Raw genomic sequence first — 21,103 nt, 5'->3', positions numbered from 1 at the left:
ACTTTTCATATACCTACCATGTGCTAGAAGGCTTTGTATAAGAGAAAGGCAGATTATAAGACCAATAATCACAATTTAATATAAAGAAAAATGTGTTTGAATGTAGGCTTCTTGTTGAAATAGCTTGAATTGCTTATTTATTTAATTTATTTATTTTAGAGAGAGGGGAAGAGGGAGAGAAACAGAAACATCGATCTGTTTCTGTATGTGCCCAGACTGGGAATCAAACCAGCAACCTCTGCGCATCAGGATGACATTCTAACCAACCAAGTTATCCAGCCAGGACTGCTCTTTTATTTATTTTTTAAACTTTATTGATTTTAGAGAGAGAAACATCAATTTGTTCTTTCACTTATTTATGCATTCATTGGTTGATTCTTGTATATGCTTACTGGGGATCAAACCCATAATGTTGGCCTATCAGGTTGATGCTTTAACCAACTGAGCTACTTGGCCAAATCTTTTAATTGTGCTTTTAAAATTAAAAGTCTAAACACTTGGACCTACATTGTGTGTGTGTGTGTGTGTGTGTGTGAGAGAGAGAGAGAGAGAGAGAGAGAGAGAGAGGAGGGGAGAGAGATTGGAAGCATTAACTTGTAGTTATGGCACTTTAGTTGCTCATTGATTGCTTCTCATACTGGGGGTATACAGCCAAATCAATGACCCCCTTGCCCAAGCAAGCAACCTTTAACTCATGCCAGCAACCATGGGATCATGTCGACAATCCTGATCCCAGGCTCAAGCCTGTGGCCCTGTACCCAAGCTGGTGAGCCTACGCTTAAGCCAGTGACCTCAGGGTTTTGAACCTGTGTTCTCAGCCTCCCAGGTTGATGCTCTATCCATTGCGCCACTACCAGTCAGGCATGAATAGATAGTTATTTTAGAATATTTGAAAACTACAAAGAGTTTATTTAAACTGAGAAAGCTTGTATTCATATTTTGACATTTCAGTCCAATTCCTCTTTTCAATTGTTTCTCTTTCTCCTTTCATGCACACACATTTAAACTTATACAATTGGAATCATACTGTTTATAGTCTTACATCCTGCTTTTTCCACTTAACATACCATGAGCATTTTTCCATGTCATTAAGTATGCTTTGAATATGTTCTTGGCCACATAAAATTCCATCCTATTGGTGCACCTGTTTTCTTTTAAGCTAAGACACATGCCATGTTTCCCTGTTATGCTGGACTCTTAAAAGCCAAGGAAAATACTTTGTGATGATCCACCATGAACCTCTTATGAATTGCTTTTTATTTCACTTATAAAATGTATCCACAGTACAAACATTTCTGGACACTAGATATAATGAATGCTTAATAAGCAGTCTAAAGAAAATGCCAGTCAGCTTCCATCTCCTTGACAATGCTAATTAGTCACCCACATCACCATTACAACTATATAGTGTCAACAAGTGTCACCAAGGCTTTTTCCATTTCTGTGACTGCCACAAATGAACTTCAGACTCATAGGGACCCACTTCAAAAGTCTCAGTGCAGTTTTAAGCTTTAATAACTTCAGAAGTACACTGTAAGCTTACAAACACACCCTTTAAAAATGTACTGAAATTTACTTTACACTTAATTTTGTGACTGAATAAATTTTGATTTTGGTCTGTTGAAACAGTAAGACTAGCCATCTTGAGAGGACTGATGAAGTTTCAAAACAATCTGCTGGAAATTTTGATTCTGACCCCTTTAGGGTTATAACTAGAAGTAGGATCTGTCACCCACACAAAGCATAAATGAACCCTTTAATCCTCAGGAGGGCACTGTGGAACCATGTTCTTAGGGTTCTCTGCAGTAGGGATGTTCCTTTGTTACACAAATTGTCCTGAATGCAAGGCCAGGCCTCCAAGAGACAGAAGATTTTTATATTTCCATTTAATTTTAAAGAGAACTGTAAGGATCTTTTAAAATATGAAACTCTAATGTGTATGTTTATTTTATGAACACTTTCCATATTAAACTGAGCAAATTGAAGAATGATTGATTAAGCTATTTATTTCTACCTGGAAATTCACTCAGGTAAGGAAACTGCTTTCAATGTACTTTTATGTAATTGGAAAGAGCACCTTGAAACAGGTAAATTGAATTATGTGATCTGCAATATTCAAAACTTTCAGGCCTACCACATTGATTGCGCTTATTGTAAAACTAGACTCTTAAAGTCTTTTAATCTGTTGAGATAAAGTTGGCTTTTCAGTATGCTTTTCACATGCCCTACCCACTGTGTCTCAACGACCATTTCTGTTATATACTTTTTCGGGGGAAAAAGCAAAAAACAAAAACAATATTCAGATAAAATATTATAGGTTTATTTAAAACTTAATTCTCACCTTTGAGTATGCAAAATACAAACTCCACAAAATGTTCATTTTACTTTGTAGTTTACAAATATACAAAATAGAAGTTTGCTTAAATTTATATTACATATTTATTAAGGCAAGGAACTATATAGAAAAAAACATTTGTTCTGCTTAAGGCATACTTGGGAATAAACCATTGTACAAATTATTGCACATCTGAAACCACAGTGCATAACAGACTGTCTGCATAAAAATGTTAAAGTAAACCAGGTGTATTTACCTGACTTAGGTCATACGTGTAGATCGGAAGACAAAAATAGATTTTCCTTGTCAAAGTATGCAGCAGTTTGAGAACTTTGGCTTCCTCATTTGGTACCTTTAGAACCAAGACTCACCAAGCACCATCGTTTAGGCTATTTCTGTACCTGAATTTCTTCCTCTTCTTCTAATATCATAATAATGGCTTTTAGAAGGCAAAGAGAATACAAGGTGATCTTTATACTTATATTGCATCAAAAACACAATTCAAGGGAATTCTGGTCTTCCCTCCCCCCCAACTCATGGATCTAACTTGTACCCTGATATCCAGCTTCCAGTCACCCCCTTGGCGTTTTGTAAGTCCAGGAATATTCAAGTTGGGCTTAGAATTGGAATGATAGAAGATTCAGTCACAGACCCCATCTGTTCTTTGATTTGTCTTTAGGCTTCTTCCTGTCTCCTGATTCACAAGTTGACTTGTTGGAAACTTGACCATGACTGTAGTGCTTTCCAGCTGGGCTCCTCCCCTCGTTGGGAAGACATTGTGAAGGGGAAAAAATACTGAATTCTCTTCTGGCAGTGTGGGTCACAGCCACTGTCTGGGGATTTAAAAGTGCCTCTTCATGTGTAAGGCAAGGTGGTCCGACCTGGAGAACGCCCGGTCGCACTTCTGGCACTGGAAGGGACGGTGCCCGGTGTGTTTGCGGTAGTGCCTGGTCAGTTCATCCGAGCGGGCAAACTTCCACCCACAGCCGTCCCAGTCACAGTGGTAAGGTTTCTCACCTGTAACAGGAAAATAAAGCCGTTAAAGCCATTGCTCAAGAACGAAGAGTATACAGATGATGTGTTACAGAATGGTATACCTGAAACCTGTAATTTTATTCACCAGTGTTACCCCAATAAATTCAATTTAAAAAAGAGATGTCCAAAAAAACCAAACCAACAAAGGCTGAAAAAACATACACTGTGCTAATACTAGTTATAAAAAAGCTGGAGTAGCTGTATTAATTTCAGAAAAAGCAGGTTTCAGAGCAAGGGTAATTAGCAGGGATGAAGAGGGTATTACATAATGATAAGGGCGTCAATTATCCAAGAAGACAGAGCAATCCAGAATAGATAAATCTGTCGAAACAGAAAGAAGATTAGTGCTAAGGGGGGGGGGGGGGCAGGGAATGGGAGCGACTGCTTAATTCGTTGAGGTTTAGTTTGGGGTGGTGAAATGTCTTGGACCTAGACAGAAGGTGCAGTTGAACATTATGAATATACTTAATTATACTGAATTGTATACTTTTAAAAGGGTAGTATTTCATTTTGTTATGTGGGTTTTACCTCAATAATAAAAACATGCAAAAAAAACAAAAAACAAAACAAAGAACCCACAGAGAATTAAAAAACTGGAGCACAAATATTAAAACCAACTCCCCTAGTACCCTACTCTGAAAAGGTCCATAAATGTTTTTTACTTATGCATTAATTGGTTGATATTTGCATGTGCCTTAACCCGGGATGGAACTAAAACCTTGGACACTCTTAGCCAAATGAGTTACCCAGCCAGAGGTCCAGGAATGCCTTTATACCACATAAGGCCATATTAAATTTCAGATCATAAGAATACATGATATATATTAATTTTGCTCTTTTTAAGAGGGGAGGTCATTAGATAGTTGAGCACTGAAAATAGACAGATACCACCTATACCTACTTTTAGAGGGCTAACATTTTCATTCTTTTGAGTCAAGATACCACAGTGGTAGAAATGAACTTTGAAATTATGTCTGCTAGTCTGTATCTCCTGGCCCAAGCCAAGTAATAATAGCCTATCCCCACTAAATTGGGACTAAAAAGCCACAAGAGGCTACTTTTTCTGCAGCTACATTTCTGTTGTTTTACTGAATGCTATATCTACACAACCTTGTGTACTTACTTATACTGACCTGGAAATTCTCTACAGTAACAACCCTAAACCAGGATCTCAGCAATTGGAACTATTAAATTCTTGAAATTATAAATAAAACCTAATTATTAAGAATAGAACTAAAAATAGACAGGGTGAATCTAGGAAGGGAACAGCCAATGAAAATTGTCTAGAAAGTTAAAAATGGATTTGAAAAAAACTCATCATGCTTTTCCACTGTAAAGTATAATTTCTTGATTACAAGGTCAATGCTTTGCTTAAGCTAGGGGAGGCTAATGTTCAGCCTGGAATCTCCCTGCCTTTCAAGGCCTGAAAAAACTGCATATTCAAGCACTGATACCATCCATCAAGCAAAGGCTCCTGGGCAAAAAAGTAGGCGCCGTTCACTGCTCCTCCCGTGATCCAGGAGATGAAGATAGACTGCACCCTACATCCTAAGTGAATCCCCGAGGAGTTGTCCATAGTTAGCAGGTGGAGCTGGACACCAACCCCCTCTCTCCGTCTTGCCACTTCTGTCCTCCTACCTGTGTGGGTTCGCAGGTGTGCTTTGAGATGAGAACTCTTCGTGTAGGTTTTGCCGCAGCCCGCATAATCACAAGTGTGAGTGGCTGTCCTTTTCCGGGGCCACGACCTTTTCCCCCTCTTAGGTTTGGGCTCCTCTGGCATGCAGGACCCAGGTGGCATGAGCTCTAGGGGTGAAGAAGGTGGGGTCAGCATCATCCCGTGGGCCCCAGAACGCCGGCACACGAAGGGCTCCCCAGCCCGAACTATGAATCCCCGGGACTGACCTTGGTAATGGAGTGGAGGGACCTGCGGCTGCATCTGGTCGGGCAGAAAGGGTGGGTAGTTGGGCCCCGGGTGGGGATGGAAGCCTGGGGGAAGAGGCAGGCCAGGATGACAGTCCCTGCCGCTCAGCAGTTCCTCAGCACCCAGGGTCGGGGTAGTCCTGTTGGGGAGCTGCCGCCCCAGGGGGAAATCATGTGCTGGCGGCCGATGGCCATTGCTGAGAGGGGGTCCAGTGCCCAAGTGGGCCTCCAGGGGCCGACCGACAGTGCACGAGGAGACTGCCTCCTGCTTGATCTTAGGGCACATGCGCGGCGGCCCGCCGCTGTAGGGCGCCACCACCACCGGGTGGCTGCCGTTCGGGCTGCCTTTGCTAACACTGATGACCGACGGGTTGCCGTACTCACTGCCCGGGACACTCAGTGACGCCTTCAACACAAACTTGCCCATCAGCCCGCCACCTGGCGGCTGCGGCTGCTGCGGCGGAATGTACACTGGGTCCAATTCCGGCCGAAGGAGTTCTGCCACGAAGCCGCCGGAGGGGCTCACATCGTTGATGTCCGCCAGGTTGAAAGAAGCTGTTGGAGGGGGCGCAGACTCCCGGCCATAGAGGATACTGCCGCTCGTGCTGCCGGGAGCCACACCCGGTTCGCCCCCGGCCCGGATCGGATAGCTGAAGCTGCAGGTGGAGGGCGCACTGGCAGGGCCGCTGCTTGACGGGGATGATGAGGATGAGGCTGATGCCGACGAGGACACAGTGGCGGCCACTGACTCCTGATGGGACAGTGAGTTGGAGAGGATAAAGTCCAGGTCCAGGAGATCGTTGAACTCCTCGGTCTCTCTCCGGGGTAGGAGCGCCGGGTTGCTGCCGCCGCAAGCCGCACCGACTCCACCACTCTCCAGGTCGGTGGCCACGGTTGCCGCCGCCAGGTCGTACGGGCGGCCGGGAAGTAGAGGAGGAAGTCGCTTCATGTGAGAGAGCTCCTCCCGCCAGCGCTGCGGGGACAGGATGAGAGAGGCCGTCAGTGGTGGTCTCCAGGTGCCACCCTACAGACTGGCTGACCCGGCGCGCCTACACCGCCCAGGCACGGGGACCGGGCAGGCAGCGTTTGGGAACTCCAGGGCTAGTGCAGCAATCTCGGCCCACACCCGGGTCCGAGGAGAGGCGGTGCGTTGATACTGAGGGTGTTATGTTGTGTCTGCCGGATTGCGTGTGAGCGAGAGCTGCGGCTCGCCAGCCTGGGTTGAGACACCGAGGCTCTCCCGGTGTGCTCTCGCCACGGGGACACCTACGCGCCAAGCTGTCTCGGGCCCAGTCAAAGTCTGTGGACACAGCCACCTCCCGCCCGGTGGCCGGTGCGCCCGCCCTGCCTCCTGCGCGATAGGGGACGTATGCGGACCCGGTGTGCGCCCGGGGCGGCTCTGCAGCGTCCAGACCACACGGTTGTACAGCTGAGCCAAGGGCTCGGAAGCCATCCTGGGAAGGCTGCGGAACCCGCACGGTGTCCACTCCTTCCGCTGGCCCGGGGGTTCTCGGTGACCCCAGGGCTCCGCCCGTACCCACCCTACCCACAGAAGCCCACTGTACGCTCCCCACTCACGTTATTCGGGGCACCTGCTGGACGAAGTGTCTTCTCCCTTCCCGCCGGGCCGGACGCGAACGTGGAGAAGGACGGGAGCAGTGCGTCGCTGACAGCCATGTCAGACTCGCCAGGTGGCTGCCTATGGGCCGGGTGGGGCGCACACGGAGGCAGGAGTCAGGGGCACTCTCGACAGCCACTCCAGCGTGTCCCACTGGCCCACACCCCTCCCTTCGCCCGGAGTTGCACCTACCTCATTAATGTGGGGGCCCAGAAGGTCCTCGGGAGTCCAAAGCAGTTGGGGTACCCGAACCCCAAAGTCAACCGAGAGAAAAAAGGACTTAGAAACGAAGCCAAAACCAAAACCCCAAACTGCCCGAGATCCTTCTTCTTTGGATTAAATATAAATTGGAGATGCCTCTTTTTTTAAAAAAAAGTTCCTTTGTATACAAAAGTTCTTAGAAAAGTCGTAAACCCTTATAAAAATAGACAATCAGCAAGGCGAGTAAGTAGCTCCGGTGGCCAGGCTGCTCTCTTCCACTCAGCAGCGTCCCCCACCGCTGTCGTGGTCACCGCGGCTGTCGCCGTGAGAGCTGGGGCTGTGGCCGGGGTGGAGGGCGGGCGGCGCCGCCAGGTGAGACTGGCCGCGGTGGCGCGGATCTGCGGACTGGGCGGCGGCACAGGGTGCGGAGTCCGGGGGGCTGCGCGAGGCGCGCGCGGCCATGGGCGCTGGCCTCAGGCAGGCGGGTGGGTGGGTGGGGGGCCGGAGGGGCGGGGAGGGGCACTTGGCGGCTCCCGGTGCCGCCGCCGCCCGCCACCGCCTCTGGTCCCCACGCGCCCGCAGCGGCGCTCGTTCTCTCCGGCAGGGGAACTGCCGGCAGCCGCGGCGCACTCCTTACTTATAACTTTAGCTGTCCCCCTTCCCCCGCCTCCTACCGGCTGTGCGCTGCAGCGCGCCGCCAGGCCCCGCCCTTCCCTTTCTTTCCCCCCTCCCTCGCGCGGCCCCCCCGTGAGTTGCCATGGCAGCTAAATAAACAAACTAGGCGCACGTGGGGGCGGGGGAGGGAGGGACACTGAAAGGGGGAAGGAGGGGCGCGGGCGGGGCCCAGCGGGGCCGTGACGCCAGCCCGGCAGCTGGCGGGCGGGAGCCACGCTGACGCCGGCGCGGTGGCGGCGGCTGTCCTGGCGCGGGACTCCGGGTACCGGGCGCAGGTCCGGTCGCCGTGCGGCCGGGGCAGTCCCGGGGTTTGAAGCCCGAGGCTGAGAAGACCGGTGGGGGCCGAGGGGCTGGGTAACGCGCTCGCGGCTGTTTGCGCTGTAGAGAAAAGCGCGATTATCTGCGTGACTCATCCTGCCCTCTGTCCCTCCCATAGGCAAGCGGGAGCCGGGCTCTGATTCCCAGCGCCGCTGCGGGCGCTCGGCCTGGCCTCGCACGGCGCTCCGCGGGCTCTTCTGCTAGGTGAGGGTGGCGTGGGGGGTGTGGAGACGAGGCGAGTGCCCAGCACTGTGTAACGAGGACTGTGAGCCTGAGGAAACCGTGGTGGGGGTGGAGGGTTGTTCCTTGAGGGGAAGGGCGTGAAGAGACCGGAATGGGGAAAAGAGGAAAAGTTTTGACATTTCAAGGAGCGAAGAAGGGAGTGAAAGGGCTCAAGATTTACTGTCGCGTGGGGGCGGGCAGAGGGCTGTGAGGCGCGGGGACACTTAAACCAGGGGAATCTCAAAGCATTTTACAAGCCACGCACTCTCCTTTCCACTTTATGGATGAGAAAAACAGTCATAAAGAGGTGAAATGGCAAGGTAAAGGTCAAACGGCAACTCGCTCCTCTGGCTCAGGCTCCGAGCGGACAACCTCACTGTAAGGGACTTAGCCAAGGAAGTGGAGCGATGCGGTGGGACCTCGATCCTCCACAAGGGCACACGGAGCTGGCGGCTGCCGTCTCTGTTTGCCGGGAAGAGAAGAGGAAACGGTGATCGTTATTTCAATTTTATAACTACCTCCCCACCGCCACTCCCCCCTTAGTTTGCGATCAGTAATTTTCCAGCCGGGAAATGTTTTCGCCCTCATCTTCTCTGCAACCAGTGCCTTTTCTTTTTTTTTAAACGTGAGTGTGGTGTTCAGTATCGCCTGCTAAACGCTCGCCTGAGAGGTGTTTGGTTTGGATTCAGGCGCGCCGAGGGCTCCGCCTGCCCTTTCCATCGATATCCCTCACTAGTAAATGCTGCCGCTCCGGCCGGGTGTCGGCCCAGGAAAAAAAAAGAAGGGGGTCTTGGAAAAAGGTCGACGCCCCAGCCCTGGGCAGGGTGTGCGCTCGCCTCCATTGAACTCTAGCTGCCTAGTACTTCAAGTAGTGTCACCTGTTTGAGTCTTACGATTATGGTACCGAATAGGTTTCCTCAGAATATTTATTATCCCTGGTTTTTCCACTCCTTACCGAGCACTGAAGCATTCTGGGAATGTATCTTTCCCAGAATGAATTCATTCGGCCTTCTCTGCCAACACTAGTTCCGGAGAATTGGACTCCTTGAAGATGACTTCCATCCACTAACTAGCCTTTGTCCGAGGGCTGTGAGGGCCTGTAGCTAGGGGGAGGGGCGGGCTTTGGCTAGAAAACTCTGGCCTCCCCCCCATGGCCTAGCGGGGTTCAACCCCACCCCATAGGAGCAGACCAGTTACTTTAACTCTGAAAATCTTGCCCCTTTCAAAAGGAGAAATCAAGAAAGAAAAACACCTGTTACTCCCCCCTCCCCCCCCCCCACACACACACAACCACCACCACTACTTTCTTTGTGGTGACAAAAAATTTCCTGAGATGTTAGGACTTGAGCATTGCATGGAAAAGTTATCCACTTTTCTGAGGGAAAGGTTGCTAAACCCCAGTAAACTTGTATGAGCCCTTGATTGGCAGCCATCACCCTCAGGATGTAAACATGTAAGTCAGGATTTGGAGTTTCCAACTTAGGTAGCCAGTACATGAGGTTTTTTTTCCTGCTTTGCTTGAATTTTTGTTTTCTTTTTTTTTTAAGTTTATTCATTTTAGAGAGGAGAGTGAGAGGGAGAGAGAGAGGAGAGAGAGACAGGGGGGAGGAGCTGGAAGCATCAACTCCCATATGTGCCTTGACCCAGCAAGCCCAGGGTTTCAAACCGGCGACCTCAGCATTTCCAGGTCCACGCTTTATCCACTGCGCCACCACAGGTCAGGCTCGCTTGAATTTTTCTAAGGCAGTAGTCCTTGCCCTTTAACAAAAGTAACCACCACAATGAAAAAACAATATTACACAGATGAATTGGACAGCCACTATTATTATGTCATATAATCGAGACAAGATTCTGAAACTCAATTTAAGAAGATGAACTTGAATTTCCTAATAGGTCTTCTGGAGGAAGGAAACCAGTGCTTTTTCAGGGCAGGCAGCTAGCTGGTTACTCCTCTGATTGCATCACAAAGGGAAATCTCTGTGTTTGCCTCAAATTTCTAAGAGGTAAGGAACTTCAGGTTCACAAATCATCTCCTTTCAAGGTAGGTGCCTGGTGTGACAACAGCGTTATGACCCTCCCCCTCCTCAAAACAGGTAGGTCCAGAAGAGTTAAATCCCTGCCCTATATAATTTATAAACATGAGGCTGAGTAAACCTTTGATGACTAAATTGCACTCTAAAATAATAATAATAATAGAAGACACCCTTTAAAGAAGAATTAAATACTTACTGGTGACTTTATTTCAGCAAACTGATATTACAAGTTTTGTGGTATGGAAGTTAATTATTAACGTCCTTGGAGTTATAGATTTTTTTTTTTTTTTCAGTACAAACGGCATTAGTTGGCAGAAGATGTGATGGAAACCATTAGTGCAGGGGTCAGGAAGCTTTTTGGCTGAGAGAGCCATGAACACCACATATTTTAAAATGTAATTCCATGAGAGCCATACAACAACCCGTGTATGGTCCGCATTATCCAATAAAAATTTGGTGTTGTCCCCGAGGACAGCTGTGATTGGCTCCAGCCACCCGCAACCGTGAACATGAGCGGTAGGAAATGAATGGATTGTAATACATGAGAATGTTTTATATTTTTAACATTATTTTTTTAATTAAAGATTTGTCTGCGAGCCAGATGCAGCCATCAAAAGAGCCACATCTGGCTTGCAAGCCAGAGGTTCCCGACCCCTGCATTAGTGCTAGGGGATTAATATGGAGCCCTGGAGGGGTGTGTGAGGTGGAGGAGGCTGCATAGATGTTTCAGTGAGGGCCTCTGCACCCGGAACTGGCACCCAGCTGCACGGGACCCAGGAAGAGCTATTATTATTATTAATTATTTTATTATTTTGGAAGAGTTGCTTTTAAAGAAGAGAAAGCAAGAGATAATTTTGATATAATTTGAAGTATCCAAATTGTTTTGAAATGAAATACCGACTGATGAATAACTGAGAGAAGGGCTTGGACTTTTCACTAGGTAGCCAAAGCTGCTCTCAGCTCCACTTGCTTCTCCTTGTAAACTCCAGCCTCTTTTTAACCTCTGTCTTGTGCAGAGGTTAAGAAAGTGGGCGTTAGCACTAGATTTCCTGGCTTTGTGTTGTGGCTCTGCTGCTCTCTAGCTGGGTAAATTACTTAACTCCCTTTGCCTGTTTCTTCTCCTGTAGAATGGGGGTATTAATAGTGCCTACTTCTTAAAGTGATGAGGATTATAGATGGGATCTTCCAAGTAAAAGTGTTTAGCACAGGACTTGACGTTAATACGTGGCAGGTATAACTAAAACCATTATTCTCCAGGGTATATCATAAGCTTCATGAGGACAGGAGCTATTGTTTTGTTCACTGCCATATCCCCAAGTCCTGGTACAGAGCCTGCCCAGCACATTATAATGCTCAATGTTTGTTGAATGAATGAACAATGTACTTTTCCTTTTTGAACAGCCCATTAGCAGGAAGCCCATCTTTCCTTGCAGCTCTCACTAATCCCTATTCTTGTAAGGAATCTCCGTTCACCTGAACTCTTCTCATAATTTTCCCCACATTATTTCCCCATTCTTCCTTGGCTTCCTGAGCTAGAAACCTGATTTCCCTTGAGTCCTCCCTCGTTTTCTTTGACCTGGGCACCCAGGCAGCCACGGAGTTCAACAGTTTCCGTTCCTACTATTGTACTCTCTTTTTCCTACTACAAGTTCAGCTGCCTTGTTTCAAGCACTCCTCATTGATACCTTTTACTTGGTGCTGTAACCTCCAACCTGTTGCCCTCCTCCTCCTCCACCTCCCCAGTAGTCCCACTGGAATTACCCTGCTTAGATTTAGTTCATTTTGCTCACAAATCACCACGGTTTGCTTCTGCTCAGCCTTCTCCCTACCAGCTCCCCTTCGCCTGAAGGAGCAAGACCCAACTCCTGAGCCTGATGTACCGATCCCTTCCTACTCTGGCCCTAGACAGACTTTGCAGGGTCATCTCGAGACTGACCCCACCCTCTCTAAACTTTAACTGGATGTTCTTTCAAATCTCTGAATACAGGATGTGTATTTTCATTGGCTGTTTTTCCTGTTTGAGATGCCTTGTCTCCCCTCCGGGGCCCTCGTCCTCCTCAAACTCCAGAGCCCCTCTAATTTGTCCCTTGGTCTGTTAGTCCCTGTCCCCAGAGTAGTCCTGTTTCCTCTGAGCTTTAATAAAGCTGTGTGGTGACTCTGCTGTGCCATTTGCGCAGTGGACTGCTATTATCTGGTCACTTGTTTGTGGCTTGTGTTCCATTGTGGCATCTTTCGGACAAATGCCCAGTAAGTATTTATTGCAGAGAGAAGGAAGTGAGCGAAGTTGTTGGGTGAAACGATTCATCTGGATGCCCTGCTTGTCCATGTTTCTCTCTGGTTGAGACTTCACTGGCTGGGTGCTGTTTTTCCATCCCGTTTTCTTCCTCCATCCGCTTCTTTTTCTTCTTTGAAAAGCTCTATGAACGAGACCAAAAATAAAGTCTATAACTCTGGCCTCTCGAAACAGTTGGACAAAAAGTGAGAGAACAGCCTGGCCAAGGCATTGTAATAAAACCAACTAGAAAACACAAACAAAAATAACCAAAAGCCAAACCAAAACCAAATGGAGAAAGAGTCAACTCTTTTCTGTAGCCAAATCCATTGCCTTTCAAAACCCAAACACTGGGTATTGAAGTTTTTAGAGCAGAAAATGAGTCACAGACATTTAAAAAATCAATTCTCAGAAATAGAAAATCTTCTTTATGAATCTTTAGGTTTGATCACTTATGTTCTTACCTCCCCCTCCTACCCCCCCCCCCCCCCAATTTAGGCCCAGTACATTCTTTAAGCTATTTTGTTTATTCTCAAATGTAATAGAGCGTGTCCGTAAAGTCATGGTGTACTTTTGACCGGTCACAGAAAAGCAACAAAAGATGATAGAAATGTGAAATCTGCACCAAATAAAAGGAAAACTCTCCCAGTTTCATACCTGTTCAGTGCAGTTCGATGTGGGCTCACACACAGATTTTTTAGGGCTCCTTAGGTAGCTATCCTGTATAGCCTCTACAGACTCGTCACTGACTGATGGCCTACCAGAACGGGGTTTCTCCACCAAACTGCCGGTTTCCTTCAACTGCTTATCCCACCAAGTCATGTTATTCCTATGTGGTGGCGCTTTGTTATAAACGCGCCGATATTCACATTGCACTTTGGTCACGGATTTGAATTTAGCGAGCCACAGAACACACTGAACTTTCCTCTGTACCGTCCACATCTTGACTGGCATGGCCGTGGGCTGCTCCACTGTATACACAGTGTTACGTCATCTGCGCATGCGCACATGCTGCCACATCATCCTACAGAAACTGGGAAGGTTTTCCTTTTATTTGGTGCAGATTTCACATTTCTCTGTCTTTTGTTGCTTTCCTGTGACCAGTCAAAAGTGCACCATGACTTTATGGACACACTGTATAGTACATAGTAATATCTTTTAAGAGTAAGCTATGTAGCAGTAATATTTCTCTTAAAGAAATTAGGGTCTAGCATATTTAACAACTTTATCTAGTATGATTTTTTCTTCTGTTAGTATGTTTTTAAGGCCACAAGAAGAATACTCTGATACTATATGCATTTGAAAATAAACATGGCATTTAAAATTAAATGACCTAGCAAAGAAGGCAAGTTTGCAGACAAAACCTGTTGCTGGATTTTTCTCGCCTATAAACTCTTTTGCCAGGAGAATTAGCATAAAAAAGAGAAGTAAAACATTACACTCTCAAATTCTATTTTCCATTTTTAAAATTGATTTGAGAGAGAGAAGGAGAGAGAGACATTGATTTGTTGTTCTACTTATTTATGCATTCATTGCTTGATTCTTGTATGCGCCCTGACTGAGGAATCAAACCCACAACTGGGGATTGAACCTACAACCTTGGCGTACTGGGATGATGCTCTAACCAACTGAGCCATCTGGCCAAGGCCCTCTATTTTTTTTTAAAGATTTTATTTATTCATTTTAGAGAGAGAAGACAGAGAGAGACAGACAGACAGACAGACAGAGAAGGAGGGAGGAGCAGAAAGCATCAACTCCCATGTGTACCTTTACCAGGGAAGCCCTGTGTTTCGAACTGGCGACCTCAGTGTTCCAGGTCAATTCTTTTACCCACTGCACCACCGCAGGTCAGGCCAACGCCCTTTATTTTTAAATTTCATAGCCTCTGTCTTTCAGATTCTTAGGACAATGTTGCTCATGTGAGAACAACACTGTTCCTTGGTTTTAATCAGAATTGAGGTGAAATTTTTGCACTATGGAAAAAGTATAGGGATTTTTGAGGGTTTGAAAATGAATGCTTCACACCCTGAGAAATGCAAACAAGAAACAAACAATTCTGTGTTTAATTTTCTTCTCAGTTTGTGGGCAGGACAAGAGGATAGGTTACTTTTGCCAATTTGACATTATGTACTTTGAGCTAGGGAAATGATTTAAAAAAAATAGTAACAATGCATTTGATTGCCCTGTGGTTGACTCTTTTTCACAAACAGTATGTTTGTTAATCAATTCTAATGTTCTGGCTGATGAGGATAGTGCTGGGAGGGATTGCCAGTGTCAAGAAAAAAATAAAACAACAAAATAAATTTTTGGCAGCATTCAAATATCTCTTACTGTGCCTGATGCGTCTTTCTTTCTTTCTTTCTTTCTTTCTTTCTTTCTTTCTTTCTTTCTTTCTTTCTTTCTTTCTTTCTTTCTTTCTTTCTTTCTTTCTTTCTCTTTCTTTCTTTCTTTCTTTCTTTCTTTCTTTCTTTCTTTCTTTCTTTCGCACATGCACAAAAGAGAGAGAGAGAGACAGGAAGGGAGAGATGAGAAGCAGTATCAACTCCTAGTTGGGGCACCGTAGTTGTTCATTGATTACTTTCTCTTATGTTCCTTGATGGGGGGGTTCCAGCTGAGCCAGTGAAAGTCAGCAACCTTGGGCTTCAAGCCAGCAAATATGGGGTCATATCTATGATCCGGTGCTCAAGCCAGCGACCTTGGGGGTTGCAAACCTGGGTCTTCAGCATCCCAGGCCGATGTCCTATCCACTGCACCACTGCTTGGTCAGGCTTGATGCATTTTTTTTGTATTTTTCTTTAGTGAGAAGCGGGGAGGCAGAGAGACAGACTCCTTTATGGGCCAGGCCGGGATCCACCGGCAAGCACACTAGGGGGCAATGCTCTGCCCATCTGGGGCTTTACTCCATTGCAGCCGGTGCCATTCTAGCACCTGAGGTGGAGGCCATGGAGCCATCCTCAGCGCCAGGGCCAACTTTGCTCCAATGGAGTCTTGGCTGCGGGAGGAGAAGAGAGAGATAGAAAGGAGAGGGGGAAGGGTAGAGAAGCAGATGGACATCTCTCCTGTGTGCCCTGGCTGGGAATCGAACCTGGGACTTCCACACGCTGTGCCAATGCTCTACCACTGAGCCAAACAGCCAGGGCTAGGCTTGATGCAATTTTCAAAGTTGATAACTCAAACCTAAACACAGTTCTTAAATCAATGGATGATGAGAAGCTTCTTAGAAGAAGCAGCCCTGGAATAGGTACCTAATTTTAGTGGAATTCCCAGCCTTATCAGAGAGATTCAAGAAAGTAATCTAGTCAAAGTCTGTACTCTATGCTGTCAGGTACTGGTGAATTTTTCTGGTTTCTATTTTCACTCACCAAAGCTCTCAGAGTGAAGTGCTTAGGGGAAATGCTGAACTGTTGAATTTTAATATTCTGTGTTTCATTCAGAAAATTCAGTTTTCCATTAAAATTAAGGTGACCAATCATCCTCCTTTAAGGAGGACAGTCCTCCTTTTGTAAGTTCTGTCCTTCCTCGAAAAGTGTCCTCCTACATGTCCTCCTTTTTGATATTGGAAGACTGATCTGTAAATGTCCGTATTCTATCAATGCAGAGTTGATCCATTGTGTGTGATGTGACGTATTTGTATTTGACATGACGATTCATCAAGGATCATTACAGTGCGGCAAGGCGCAATTATGAGACACATACACTTTGCATGGGAGACCTTGAGAGAGCACGATATACCGAGTATGCAAATGGCTTTGTGTACTTCTTACTGAAACATGACATGGCACGTATGACATTGTAGACTCACGATTATTTCTTTCTCGGTGAGTATTCAATTATAGACAGGTAAGCACAATTCATGTTTTATTAATTCATTATCTATTTAATAATTTCCAAATACGTATAGTTTTATTTATAAGTATTTTCCCAAAATTCAAGTTTTAAAGTGGAAATCTAACCTCAAACCATATCTATTAATTACACATTTTGACTAAATAGTTGCATAAAACAGACGTTTTTAAATTAGGAAATGATAAATACACCTGAATATCACTCCAAATTAGTGGTTTTGTTTGATATTTAGTTTTGTTAATTTAGCTTCCGGAAAATTTGTCTACCAAGATGTAACATTTTCAGTTCCTAATGTGCTTGTATCATTCGTGTAACTCTATATTTTATTTTTAATTTTAGATTTTATTTAAGGGATGGAAAAATCAAAAAAGAGAAAATGCCATTTCAATGATAAATTGAAAAAGGAATTTTTATTCCTCATATCAAAGAAAGATACCATTGTTTTCTGCAATATTTGCAGCGGAGAATTTTGTATTGCAATTGGAGGCAGAGCAGCGATAATGAAACACTTGACCACCAACAAACATAAGCAATCAGATGCATCAGCTTCCAGTTGTAAAGTAACAAGTTTTTTTAAACTTCAAATTATTCTGAAGATGAAAAACAGTTGGCTGCAATGGAGGGAACATTTGCATTTCATACCATAATTCACAAAGTTTTCATAGTATGGATTGTACAACTAAATTATTGAAAAAGTTTCACAATGCAAAATTTTTATGTGCCAGGAAAAAATGCGAGGCTATTTTGAAAACAATATTTAAAAGTTACTATGACAAAATACTTACAGAGGACTTGGAAACTGCAGCATTTGTAATGATTTTATCTGATGCATCAAATCATAATGAAATTAAATTCTATCAAATAATAGTAAGATATTTTAATGTTACCAAGGGCATTCCAGCAAAAATTTTAAATTTAGAATTCATTGAGGGCAAAACTTCTGAAATTTTGTCAAACCATCTATGCAGAATAATAAATGAAAACAACTTGAAATCCAAAGTTGTTGCACTAACGGCTGATAATACAAATACAAATTTTGGTGGGCAAAGGTGCAAAAGGGTGAGTAATATGTATGTAAAATTGCAAGAGTTACTCCAAAAGAAAATACTAGGAATAGGTTGTAATGCACATATTTTGTCAAATGCAATCAACACAGCATCATGTGTCATGCCAATTGACGTAGAAGTAATAATAACCACAATTTATTTGCATTTTAATCGTTTTACCATTTGTGTTGCTACTTTAAAACAATTTTGTGAAGAAGCAAATGTTGAATACAAAAAACTTTTAGGATATTTAAAAGTTAGATGGCTTGCTCTAACACCTGCTGTAGAGCATGTTCTACAATTATTTGAGCCTTTTGTTTCATATTTTTAAAGTTTAGACCAATGATCTAAAATCCTGGAATCATTTTTCAATAATAAAGTATCTGAGATATTAATGTATTTTGTATATAATCAAGCATATATTTTTCACAAAATGATTCAAAAGATTGAGGGTGAACACATTTCAGCTACGGAAGTTAGTCTTATTTTGAATGATTTTATCCTTCAATATAAATCTTGCTTTGAAGAAAATTTTCTTTCCTTAATTATAAAAAGAAAATTGTCAGACTTAGAGGAATCAAATCCAGGCATAACAGAAAAGTTTATCAAAGATGTGCAGCCTGACCAGGCGGTGGTGCAGTAGATAGAGCGTCGGACTGGGATGCAGAGGACCCAGGTTCGAAACCCTGAGGTCACCAGCTTGAGTGCGGGCTCATCTGGTTTGAGCAAAAGCCCACCAGCTTGAACCCAAGGTCGCTGGCTCCAGCAAGGGGTTACTTGGTCTGCTGAAGGCCCGCGGTCAAGGCATATATGAGAAAGCAATCAATGAACAACTAAGGTGTTGCAACACGCAATGAAAAACTAATGATTGATGCTTCTCATCTCTCTCCATTCTTGTCTGTCTGTCCCTGTCTATCCCTCTCTCTGACTCACTCTCTGTCTCTGTAAAAAAAAAAAAAAAAAAAAAAAAAAAAAAAAATCAAATGCTTCTTTAAAAAAAAAAAAGAAGTGCAGAATTTTTACCAGATATATTTTCAATATATCAAAGAATGGTCTGAAACAAACATCACAGGAAATAACAGTTTTCCATGGTGTTTTTTACTTCGTCGCAAGTATATTGGACAGATATTGAATCTTGACTTGAGTTTTTATCTAAAGAAATGCCAGACATCAAAATAGACAACAATTGTCTCTTTGAAGAAATTAGAAGACTGAATATATATTTAAATTCTGAAAAATTAATACAATGGGAAAATGAACACGTCAAAATTGATAAAAGATGGATGGAAATATTCAGCCATTTCAAAAATGAACATATTCCATGTGAAAATTTATTTATTCTTGTTCAGTTTACATTGTGCTGCCCTGGAACTAATGCAGCAGTTGAAAGAGTTTTTCAATTGCTAATGATTTTTGGATAAGTGAGAAATCAAGATTGAATGTTGATACTCTAGCTACAGCACTTGCCGTAAAATTCAATATGAAGGATACTTCTTGTTCAGATATTTTCGATATATTGTTACAAGATGATACATTGACAAAAAATATTCATTCAATGGAAAAGTACTCATTTAGATACTATCTAATGAGTATTTTTTTCTTACAATTATTAAAAATTAATAGGCATGTAAGCATAATTACAATATAAAATATTACAAGTGTTATTATGCATTTATATTATAGTATATTGTTGCAATGAATAAAATGTTTCTTTTATTTACTATATTGTTTTCTTCAATTTATTTTTGTCCTCCTTTTCATTGTAAAAAAGTTGGTCCCCTTATTAAAATAGAAACTCCTTTGGGCTTCTTGAAAGAAAAGTTGCCCTATCTTTTGGCTGAGGGCAGATTCAGTGTGATTATCTGAGTTTAATTCTTTGTACCCTCTAGCTGTATCTCGGTGAAGGAGGGGCCCTGGCTGGGTGGGAGATGAAGGAATGGCTTGGAGTGAATGTACAGATACTCAGGAGCATGTGGCTATGGCTGCCACCCGGAAGTTTGGTTTCCAGATCCTGTTCTGCCTCTAAATAGCCAGATGACCCTGGGCAAGTTAGGTCGTCTAGCTGCTGTCTATTCAATACTTTCCTTGTCAGTAAAATGGGTCTATTAATGTTCCTGCCTCACAGAGCTGTTGTGTGGATTAAGTGAGATAATGGCTGTGAATGCTACCATTGTTAATTTCTCCCCTTTAACAATGAAACCTGAGTATGTTATCCCAGTCTGATAAGCCTGAAATGGGTTCTGCAGTAGCAAACATTGGGAGATGATGCAGTGTCTTGATCTGAAGATTAAAATGCTTTATCACAGTGTTTTCTTTCCCTCTTAATATGCCAGTGTCCCTGCAGATGTACAACCAAGGACCAGCCTTACCTAAACACCTTACAGAGATACTTTTTAAATTTTATTTAAAATTTTTAAAATTTATTTATTTTAGAGAGGGTGGGAGAGCAGGAAGCACCAACTCCCATATGTGCCTTGACCAGGGTTTTGAACCAGTGTCTTCAGCATTCCAGGGTGATGCTTATTCTACTGCGCCACCACAGGTCAGGCAGAGATACTTTTTTTTTTTTTTGGTGACAGAGAGAGAGAGAGAGAGAGAGATAGGGGCAGACAGGAAGGGGGAGAGATGAGAAACATCAGTTCTTTGTTGAGGCACCTTAGTTGTTCATTGATTGCTTTCTCATATGTGCCTTGACTGGGGGGGCTACACAAAGTGAGTGACCTCTTTCTCAAGCCAGAGTCCTTGGGCTCAAGCTAGCGACCATAGGGGTCATGTTTATGATCCCATGATCAAGCCAGCAACCCAGCGCCCAAACTGGTGAGCTCGCACTCAAGCCAGCAACCTCGGGGTTTCGAACCTGGGTCCTCCATCAGGACCGATGTTCGAATCCGATGCTCAAATCAGCTGAGATACCTGGCCAGAGCAAAATATTAACTTGAAAAAGTAAAAATATAAAAGTAGCACACGATTTGGACTAAGCGTAGCATATTAAATAAATGTGTATTCTGATGCGTTCTAGTCCGACACTCTATCTACTGTACCACTGCCTGGTCAGGCCAGAGATACTTTTTAAGTAGGGCCAGGTATAAATTAATGTGGGAATCGCACTTTCTGGGTGTTGGGCAGATAAAATATATTATGCTCACTTTGTTAAAGATGGTGCTGCCCACATGAAAGCCGTCACCCAGGTGATATTAATGTGTGTTGGGGGTGGGCTGTGGGCAGGTGGGATCCTTGTAGCCTGGGACTTGGTTTTAGGACTAAGCCTTTCCCACCCTTTTTGATGTGCGTTGGTACAATCCCATCATGCCTCAGATAAGTGACTTTGTATTAGAGACTTCTCTATTTTGTATATGGGATTAAAGGTTTTGATTTCTACACTATAAAGTGGGGCAGACCGGGAGCTTGTGCTCTCTCAGTTCCTGAGATTAATATCAGAGAGGAGAGCAGAGAAAGGCCATGTAGAGGAAGACAGAAAAAGCAGCCAAGATGGTGGAGTTTTGAGTGAGAAGCCAGTTTGTGCAGAGTTTGTGCAGAGAGAAGGAGATGGGGAACAGAGGTGAATAAGTCTGGTGAGGTATA

The 21,103-nt window shown here is 44.3% G+C and overlaps 1 protein-coding gene and 1 long non-coding RNA gene across 3 annotated transcripts; one reads left to right on the top strand and one right to left on the bottom strand.

The window, feature by feature from the left end:
* Positions 1-2,298: 2,298 nt before the first annotated feature.
* Positions 2,299-7,610, bottom strand: KLF4 (KLF transcription factor 4). Of its 2 annotated transcripts, XM_066367498.1 has the most exons (5): positions 7,101-7,608; positions 6,869-6,989; positions 5,273-6,263; positions 5,009-5,173; positions 2,299-3,352 (listed from the first exon to the last, which is right to left on the bottom strand). In XM_066367498.1, the coding sequence occupies exons 1-5, from the start codon at positions 7,103-7,105 to the stop codon at positions 3,177-3,179; spliced, it is 1,458 nt and encodes a 485-aa protein (XP_066223595.1). In that variant the 5' UTR covers positions 7,106-7,608; the 3' UTR covers positions 2,299-3,176. The 2 variants fall into 2 exon arrangements, with proteins under 2 accessions (XP_066223595.1, XP_066223594.1); XM_066367497.1 differs by having other exon boundaries at positions 5,009-6,263; positions 7,101-7,610.
* Positions 7,611-7,974: 364 nt separating this feature from the next.
* Positions 7,975-19,171, top strand: LOC136392943 (uncharacterized). The gene is made up of 4 exons (XR_010749010.1): positions 7,975-8,306; positions 10,218-10,327; positions 16,228-16,447; positions 16,815-19,171. It is a non-coding gene; the product is annotated as an uncharacterized lncRNA (long non-coding RNA).
* Positions 19,172-21,103: the final 1,932 nt, after the last annotated feature.

This window comes from Saccopteryx leptura, chromosome 2, assembly GCF_036850995.1.
Source record: "Saccopteryx leptura isolate mSacLep1 chromosome 2, mSacLep1_pri_phased_curated, whole genome shotgun sequence".
In the NCBI taxonomy this organism is placed as follows: domain Eukaryota; kingdom Metazoa; phylum Chordata; class Mammalia; order Chiroptera; family Emballonuridae; genus Saccopteryx; species Saccopteryx leptura.
This window is presented reverse-complemented; position numbering and strand designations above follow the sequence as displayed.